The sequence below is a fragment of the Myotis brandtii genome, unplaced genomic scaffold, assembly GCF_000412655.1.
Source record: "Myotis brandtii unplaced genomic scaffold, ASM41265v1 scaffold488, whole genome shotgun sequence".
NCBI classification, from domain to species: Eukaryota; Metazoa; Chordata; class Mammalia; order Chiroptera; family Vespertilionidae; genus Myotis; species Myotis brandtii.
Window position 1 is genome coordinate 581,335 of NW_005368638.1, and position 9,314 is coordinate 590,648.

At 50.6% G+C, this 9,314-nt stretch overlaps 1 protein-coding gene and 1 pseudogene across 3 annotated transcripts; one reads left to right on the forward strand and one right to left on the reverse strand.

Annotated features, from left to right (window-relative positions):
* Positions 1-3,053, forward strand: TMEM177 (transmembrane protein 177). Of its 3 annotated transcripts, none has more exons than XM_014547937.1 (2): positions 1-56; positions 1,817-3,053. In XM_014547937.1, exon 2 carries the CDS (start codon positions 1,839-1,841, stop codon positions 2,772-2,774), a length of 936 nt encoding a protein of 311 aa, XP_014403423.1. In that variant the 5' UTR covers positions 1-56; positions 1,817-1,838; the 3' UTR covers positions 2,775-3,053. The 3 variants fall into 3 exon arrangements, with proteins under 3 accessions (XP_014403423.1, XP_005876550.1, XP_005876549.1); XM_005876488.2 differs by having other exon boundaries at positions 4-299; XM_005876487.2 differs by having other exon boundaries at positions 4-199.
* Positions 3,054-8,085: 5,032 nt separating this feature from the next.
* Positions 8,086-9,312, reverse strand: LOC102239428 (annotated as a pseudogene).
* Positions 9,313-9,314: the final 2 nt, after the last annotated feature.

The window sequence follows — 9,314 nt, forward strand, 5'->3', positions numbered from 1 at the left end:
CACCACCCCGCGCACACGTTGCGGCGTCCTAGTCTGCGGCAGTGGAGGCGGCGGAGGTGAACGTGCGGGCCTTTGTGGTCGGTGCGGGCACCCAGGGGCCCATCCCCGCCCCAGGTTCCTTGCAGGTAGCGAGTGGGAGTCCCGAGCGGAGCCTGGGGGCCCGGCTGGGAGCCGCAGGAAGTCTCACAGCTGCCGAGAGGTGCGTGCCGACGGGGCGGCCTGGGCGCAGGTGCCGGGCATCGGGACCTGGCCAGGACCCTTCCTTTCCTAGCTGTTTCCTCATCGGAAAAAAGGGCCAGGTGTGTGACTAGGAATTTATTAAAATAAGTGCCCCACGTTCTTATTTGCAGCAACTTATTCTCTAATTAAACACTTCCCTCTCTCTCTCTCTCTCACACACACACACACAAACTTTTTATAGACAGGAAGCTTCAACAAAAGTTAAATTAATTGTGAACTTTCCTGAAATATTCACATTTGAAATAATGGGTTGCCCGGGATGTTTTTCAAAATAAACCAGTTAGAGAGGGGATATGGGTGGGAGTAGAGATGAAACAAGATTGGCCATGTGATTAAAGTTGATGTAATATTTTTTTCTACTTTTGTATGTTTGCAATTTGGCATTACAATTTTGGTTTAATCCTTACACAAGGATATGCTGTTTTTAAATTGATTTTAGAGAGAGGGACATCGATGTGAGAGAGAAACATCAATCAGTTGCCTCCGTCCCTGCCCTGATTTGGGTATGTGCCCTGACCAGGCATCAAACTGGCAACCTTTAGGTGTAGGGATGACTCTGTAAGTAACCGCGCCTCCCAGCCAGAGCTACGATTTTTTTCTAAAATGAAGTTTGCTGTGAACACCTGACCACCTGTGCGCAGATACTGTGCCTGAATCACTAGTCTGCCAGGGCTGTCACGACAAGAACTGGATGGCAGAGACATTTCTCTAATGATTCTAGAGGCTGGAAGTCCAAGATGGAGGTGTCGGCAGAGCTGGTTGCTTCTGAGGCTTCTCTCCTTAGCTTGTGGGTGATCGATTTCTGGCTTGTCAGCTCTCAGGATCTTCCCTCTGTGTCTGTGTCCTAATCTCCTGTTCTCATGAGGACGTCATATTGGATTAGGGCTCACCCTAATGACCTCATTTTAACTTAACTACCTCTTTAGAGGCCTCGTCTCTATAAATACAGTCCCATTCTGAGGTACTGGGGTTAAGACTTAAGTATATGCATTTGGGTGGACACAATTCAGCCCATAACAGCCACCTTACTAGTTTGGAATTTTGACCAATGTACTTAGCCTGTCTATGCCTGTTTTCACTGCTTTAAATAGGGGCAAATGTAGTCATTAGGTCATGGAGTTGTGAGCATTTCATTGTGAGATAATACATGCAAAGCTGTCAGAATTGTCTAACATACAATAGTACACAGTAAGTTGAACATAGGCTTCACCTGTAAATTCGTGGTTGTAGCGCTTCACTCTGGGGTAAATAATGGAGTGAGGCAGTTGGGCACTTACTAGTAATGCTGTGGGAATAAAAGTAATAATGGCAGAAATGATCACGGCTGTCCACTACTGTGCCAGACACTAATTGCTTTATGTGTGTTCATTCATTTACTCATCACAGCCACCCCAATGGTGGGTCATTTTCACATGCCTGTTTGGCCAGTGGGGAGGCTGGTGAACTGAGATTGGAACTCGGGCTCTCACCACTGTGTTGTATTGCCCTGGTTAGAAAGGATGTGGCCCTGGGAGGATTTCCAGTCTACAGGCAGACCCAGGGAGCCGTTGGCTGACTTCTCTTTTTCTCGGCCCAGGTGTATAGCAGTGGCAGCATCCATGGCAGGTCCCCTGTGGCGGGCCGCGGCATTTGTGCAGAGACATAGGACAGGCCTATTGGTGGGTTCCTGTGCAGGCCTGTTTGGGGCCCAGATCTTGTACCACCTCTTCCCAGATCCTGTGGTTCGATGGCTATACCAGTACTGGCCTCAGGGCCAGCCAGCCCTGCTCTCCCCAAAGCTTCAGAGACTCTTCCAAGAGGTGCTACAGGACGTTGGCGTCCCGTCAGGCCATTGCTACAAGGCCTTCACCACTTTCACCTTCCAGCCGGTGAGCGCTGGCTTCCCAAGACTTCCTGCTGGGGCCGTGGTGGGCATCCCCGCCAGCTTCCTGGGTGACACATTGACCAACACTGACCGCCCTGTGATTGTACATGGGCAAAGAGTGGACTGGAAAAGCCCAGAAGGTACCCGGCTGAGAGATGCCCTGACCCTGTCCCATGATGCCCAGAAGTTTGCCTTGGCCAGGGAGGTGGTGTACCTGGAGAGCGGTACAGCTGCCCTGCAGGCCCTGCCGGCCCCAGCTTGCCTGGCAGGAACTTGGGCACTGAGCATGAGTGCCAAGCATGCCCTGGGGCTCTATGGAGGCCCCATGAACTTAAGAGTTGCCTTCAACCTGGTGGCAGCAGTGGTAGGTTTTGTGGTTTACGCCTTCTCCACAGACTCTCTCACTCATGCCCTGGAAGCCTGGCTGGACCGCCGCACAGCTTCCATGTCTGCAGCCTATGCCCAGGGTGGAGCAGAGTTCTATGAGAAGGTTCTGTCTGGCAACCTGGCCCTGCGCAGTCTCTTGGGTCCACCCGGAAAGAAGCTGTATACGCCCAGTGGGAACATCATTCCCAGACATTGGTTCCGCATCAAACATTTACCCTACACAACCCGCCGGGATTCCATGCTGCAGATGTGGAGGGCGACACGCAACCCAGGCCACTCCTGAAGGGTTCATCTCACAGACAGTTCCAGCTCGTGCAGGCACAACCCTGCCATTGACCCTGGGGGCTCTCTGCACCCACAGCCCAATGTTATTGGAGTTAAACAGCCTGGATTCTACCTCAACCCACCTCTTCTGATCTAAGCGACCTTGGGCACATCCCTTTATGAATCTGAGCCTTGGTTTACTCCACTGTAAATTGGGGATGATGTACACTTCTGGCAGGATTGTGGGTCCTCTGGCCGAAGGGGTGTGGCATAAATAAACGGGATGTCCCTCCTTCTAGGTCTTTGAAACCAGTAGGCTGTGGGGATGAGGTCATACATCTCACCACCAGAGGTGCTTGCAGGATGTGAACACTCCTACAGCGAAGAACCACCCCGTGGTTTGCCTGTTGGTCAGATCCCAGTTTCCTTCTGTGGTAGAGCTTAAAAGCTTTGAGGGGCGCCCAGCCAGTGTTGCTCAGTGGTTGAGCATCAACCCAGGAACCAAGAGGTCACCAGTTCAATTTCCAATGAGGGTACATGCCCGGGTTGCAGGCTCAATCCCCAGTAGGGGGTGTGCAGGAGGCAGCCAATCAATGATGTTTCTCAATATTTCTATCTCCCCTCTCCCTCCCTCGGTCTCAAAAATCAATCAATAAAAACATTTTTTTAAAAAGCCTTGAGAGGTCAAGATGAGAAGCTACTGTGCCTGTGAGGCTGGGAAATATGAGCTTGCAGTAGGGCTTTAAGGGTGGTGTGTCCAAGTGCAGCTGGCATGCTCAGAAAGTGCTGGGAAACCAACAAGGTGTGGTGGGCCCCAGGAGAGCTCCTGGGCCTGAAGGGGAGACGTGTGGCTGGAACCTGGTAGGACCTATGGTGAGAGAAACCTGGCTGGAGCTCTGGCCAAAGGAAGAGGAAGGAACAAGCCATTGCTAAACTGTTGTAATAATGAGCATGGTCAGGACTCAGAGAGGAGAGGAAGTGGGGCATAGGGTGATGGAGATGGGATGAACTTGGCTGACAGGAGACCATGATGAGAGCAGAAGGGTGGAGGTGGACTGTTGACCCGGCCTGGTGTCCCATCTTGAGCCTGCTGTTTTCTTTGAGCCCTCTGGTAGATAGAGCCAGAGCCCACCTTTGATCAAATGAGGATGGTGAGAAGAGTTGTGATCAGCAAGCCAGGCTTCCTGTGTTGTTTTTGTTGGTGATTATGCTTTCCCTGAAAGAGTTGAAGAATTCGGGGAAGGGTACATAGCATTACGGGAGGCCACTCAGTGGCACATAGTTCCTGCAGCGGACTGTGAATGGAGAGTGAGCATGATGGGGAAATATGCCTTCCTTCTGGGTCCTGGCACTCAGTGCTCTGGCTCCATTCTGCCAGCCTGTGGTTCCCCATATCAGGCCTAGCCAGACTGTTGTTGCAGGCAGAGCACCCCATCAGGTCCCTGGGACAGTGTCGGGCACAGGCTTGATGTATGCATAGAAGAATGGATGAGTTAGTGAACGGGTGAACAAGCCCCCACTCAGAAATACCACCTTCAGTGGCCCCTCAGCATGTCATCCAGCTGCTGCTGTTGCCACACGGGACCACCTAATCTTGGCTGGAGAAGTGTTTGGGGTCTGGATTCAATGTGCTTCACTTTCTCACCACCCCTGCAAGAGCCAGGATGGTGGGATCAGGCCTTCCTTCCCAAATGGTAAGATAAGGGAGCCCCATTATGCGTGGGGGGGGTCCCCTAAAACTGCTGCTCACTTGGCTCCCTCTACTCCATGTCAAATTTTGTCTCTGCTCATAGGCTGTTCCCATTCCCTGCATATGCTCTACATGGGCCCAGCTCCGAACCTTGGCTCAGAGCCTCCCATCTGTGAGCTGCCCCTCCTCATCGCCGCCTTCCACACATTCCCCAAGCCTAAGCAATACGAATATCTGAAACCCTTTCTGCAGGCCCTCCCCTGGCATCTCCTTGTTTTTTGGCTAAAGTTGCATTTCTTCGCCCGGGCCTGCTGGCCTGCCCAACTGTCCTGCATCCCACTTCCCCCAGCTCTATGGTTGCTTAAGTGCCTCCCCTCCATCCCCACACAGGCCTTTACCATGGCTCTGTCCTTCACCTGAAGCGCGTTCTCCTGCAGGATTACTCAGGGACCCGACTCCAGTAACCGTCCCCATTCATGCCCTGTTGCACACCCTGTACCTCTGCCTAGCCCTTACTGCTAACTGTAATTAAGTAAGTTGCCCTGGGGTTAGTGGCTTAGCATCTCCTGCCGAAATGTACTATCTGCAAGGGCAGGTTGTATCTTGCTTATAGCTCTGGACTGAGGTTCTCCATAACATTTTTAATACATGATTGAGGCTCTGAGACAACAGACAGTCCTGGCTCCTCGGAGTCTCAGCAGTTACAGTAAGGCTGGCTAGACGTGCGGATGGTACGTGACCCCAGTCCTGTCTTCCCGACTTGGGACGGGGCCTGGTCCTGATCTCCCATCGTTGCTGATTTCAGTGGGGAAACCAGGACACTTCTGGGTCACTTCCTGCAGGACTCAGGTGACTACTGAAGCAGGGATACCAAGAGGCTTTAGGGGAAGGTGACCTCCAAATTATTGTGATATATTGGGCCCCTCCACACAGTTTGGGGGTTGATCACAAAAAGGTTAAAACACATGCTCTAGGGCTTCGCAGATGGGCCAGGAGACAGGAAGTTACCCAGTGAACACAGCCCTGCATCTTCTCAGTCATCAGCACTCTGCCCTGGATCCCTAGGGGACATAGTTCTATTGAGTCCTGCCCCCCACATGTTCATAGTTTTCAGAACTACATCAATACACAAATACAACCTCCACCACACACATACACATCCGAACATAGCCAGAATACAGGGAGGGGAGTCCCAGGTGCTGGCGTTGGCTCTGCCCATCCCTGATCCTACTCTGCTGCCTCCATCCCCACCAGCCAGTGCCCACAGTGCAGGGCCCCATACAGCCATGCCTGGAGCTGAGCACACACACGGAAGCCATCCCCCGCATCATCACAGGCTGGGTCCCAAATGGATGTGTAGGTCCTCACATCCCTCTAGTAATGTTTATGGGGCCTTTATTGTACTCCAGACACTGTGCTGGGTTCTTAGAGGCATTTAAAAGAACTTATCCCCAAATTAGGACATGTAGTTGGTATTATTTCAATTATACAGATAAGCAAACAGCACAGAAAGGTGAAGAAATATACCCAAATCATAAAGTTTTGTAAGTGGCAGAACCAAAATTTGAAGCTAGCAGTCTGGCTCCAGATCCCATTCTTGAGACCCAATGTTTATACTGTCCTGTTTATCCTGAGGGTTTCATGGTGCAAACTTATACTCTGGACTCTATAGCCTTTCTCCCCATGCTGGTTAGAGGTGACTCTAGCCTCAGCTCTTATCAGGAAGAAAAAAGTCACTGAAAAGAGCCTTCTGGAACTTCCAGGAGACCCTTTCAGCTAACGGAAGAGGAAGGGCCACCAGATGTATTTAGTGCCGAGGTGGGAATAGGGTGGAAGGGCAGTGTTACAGAGCCCTAGGAGGCTCCAGCTGAGGACAGGGCACCTTAGGAGGCAGAGGGAGAGCACAGACTGGGCAGCCAGTTATGGGTTCAAATCCTGGTCTTGCCATTTGAGCAGGATGGCCTTGAACAAGTGATTTCACATCTCTGATCTTGAGTTTCCTATCTATAAATTTGGGTTATTAGTATGTATCTTACTTCATTGTTTTGACAAAAAAAATGAAATAGTTTTAAACTTTAAAAGAAGACTGGTTTCCTGAATTTTAGTATTTGTAAGTGGTACAAGTACCAAGAAGTTCAGGTCTTTGAGTTGCTGCCCAAATACCAGCAATTCTTTGAGACTTGAACCCTCAGGGAACTCACTGCTGCCTAATACAAGTCTGCTTATAGCTTTTCAAGTCCCAATTAGGGTAGTTCTTCAGGTTACTACCAGTTGACACCTTTGGGGAAATTACCTGGCAGCAGCTGAGAGCAAAGGACCCAAGTGGCCCTAGGGTTCCAGGACCTTTGAGGTGCCAGGACTGAGCAGTCTTGAGAGGACAAGGGGGGTCTGGAAGACTGGAGAAGAGGGCATTAAGATGAGAGATCGTCCTTTACACGTACTATATTGGTAATTTTTAAATACTAGAACAGTGGTCGGCAAACTCAGTCAACAGAGCCAAATATCAACAGTACTTAAACTATATAGGTAGGTTAATAACAATGTACTTACCTATATAGTTTAAGTTTAAAAAATTTGGCTCTCAAAAGAAATTTCAATCGTTGTACTGTTGATATTTGGCACCTCCCCCGCGCTGGTATCCTGTGGCGTCGCCCAACCGACCAACACCCCCCACTTCTTCTAACGCCACTTCTTCAAAATAGACTCGCCCAGGCTGAAAACCGACTTCTGCGCATGGGCCACAAAGTTTCAATCGCACTGTACGTGTGTGCCCACACGTGGTATTTTGTGGAAGAGCCACACTCAAGGGGCCAAAGAGCCGCATGTGGCTCGTGAGCCGCGGTTTGCTGACCACTGTACTAGAACATCGTGTGTTAATAAGGTTTTGGTGAAATTGACACAAGCATATACTCTTGTTGACTTTTATTTTTAATCCTCACCCGAGGATATTTTTCTTTTTACTATTTTTATTTAATACTGTAAAAAATGACAACCAGTAACATACTGCTTGTCTTCACATTCGTATGGATTTTAGGAAATTATTGCCTTTTCCCCTGGAGAAATAACCTAGACAAAATATAAAGTTGTACCACACTGTGAAATCTACAAATTCTAGACATCAACATCTTGAAGACAATCTCCAGGGGTAGGGGGAAAAAAAAGTGTTACAAGAGATGAGACAAGCACATATAAGGATGGCAAGTTGGGGAAAAGACCATGTCAATGACTCTGACCCAGACAGTAGATACCCTTTTCTTCTGGCACCCACGCCACCACTTCAAATGGGTGATTTTTGGTCTATGGTCTAAGGAACTCTCTTCAAAATGGCACAAGAGTTGCTTTGAGTAGAGGTGTAACAAGAAAGGTTCAAGTATGAGTAAGAGTTACGCCAAAGTCCAAAGTCAGGGAGGAACCCACAGTGAAAAGGCAACTCGGAAGTGTTAACATCTTGTTACTTCAACAAACTGCGTCTATGGGACCTAAGAGGAAATCTAAAAAGGATATGAGGGTTCAAATCAGCATATATATGGGGTCCCTACAAATCCTATAGGGATACTTGCCTGACTAGATGATCGGCTTATTCCCTGAAGCAACAGAGACAGACATGGAGACTGCCACTTCTTAACTGCCTTTTCTCCGGGTCTAGCAACTGCTTTCTCCCATGTCGCTGCAGGTGTCTATTGCCTTACGCTTGACATGAAAAGGCGAACTTTGAGGTGCCAGGACTGAGCAGTCTTGAGAGGGCAGAGGGGTCTGGAAGTACAGTAGTCAGCACAAGCTGTGCTCTCATAATGGCTTCACCTTCCTTCGGTCCCGAGAACCTATCCCCAAGGTCAGTCTGAAGTTCATTTGCAAGCCTGGGGACCCTTCGCTATATCCCACAGGGACAGCAGGACAGAGGGGTTCTTCAGTATTGCCCAGGTATGAAATGTCCACCAGTTTAAAAAACAAAATCAGTTGTTCTTGGGGCTGGGTGGGTTCCCCATCCAGTTTTAGCAGGATGTGGCTGTGGCCATGGGGCTCCTGCTGAGCCCTGAGACCATCGAGTGGGTGGGCACTGGCGCCAGCACCGAGCTAGGGAATGTGTAGTAGGAACCCAGCACATCAGGGCCCAGTGTCTGCAAATGGGCTCTGAAGGAAGAGCTGGCTGCCTCCCTTTGGCAGGAGGGAACCTGGGGTGTGGGCTGGAAGGCAGGATCTCAGATTCATACGCAGGAGCTGGCCCATGAAGCCAGAGTTGGGCGAGACCACACCCCTCTTCTGCTTGATGTAATGGAAGGCGTCCTTCAGGCGCAACTGCCTAGTCTTCAGGAGGTAAGCCTTGCAGATGGTGGGTGACCCGGAGATCCCAGCCTCCCAGCGGACCAGGACCTCGCCTCCCTTTTCCCTGGCACAGTCAATGAAGTCTATTGCTTCTTGAGAGTGGGTGCTCATGTCAGCCGTGTGGCTGTCTTCCACGGGGGTCCATTTGTAGTGTAGGTGGCTCGTGCAGGCCTCGGAGGTCCGCCGCAAGACATTCAGCAGGGCCTAATGTGCAGCTTGGCGAGGAGCTCGCACTTGGATGCACAGTAGGCACCTCCAAGGTGGAGGAACGGAAGGATTTCAACTGGGCCGACCTGGTCATAAGCAGGCCTGTAGCTGATGCTGAGCACGGGTTCCCCACACTGGCTGATGGGGACTCTCTGGGTCTCAATCTTCTCTTGTGAGATGGGTTCTACCTCCACGCAATAATCAGGATATTCCAAGTGAAAAGTCTCATATCCCCCTTTGAGGAAGTAGACCCACGGGCTGGCAGGCAGGCAGCGAGCAGCGAGGTGAGCACAACGCGCGCGGCACTCTCCTCACGCAGCTTCTGCCAGCGGCGGCCCC

What these genes read in the sequence shown, in the direction of transcription:
- TMEM177 (XM_014547937.1), top strand. Translation starts at nt 1,839, where the DNA reads ATGGCAGGTCCCCTGTGGCGGGCCGCGGCATTTGTGCAGAGACATAGG.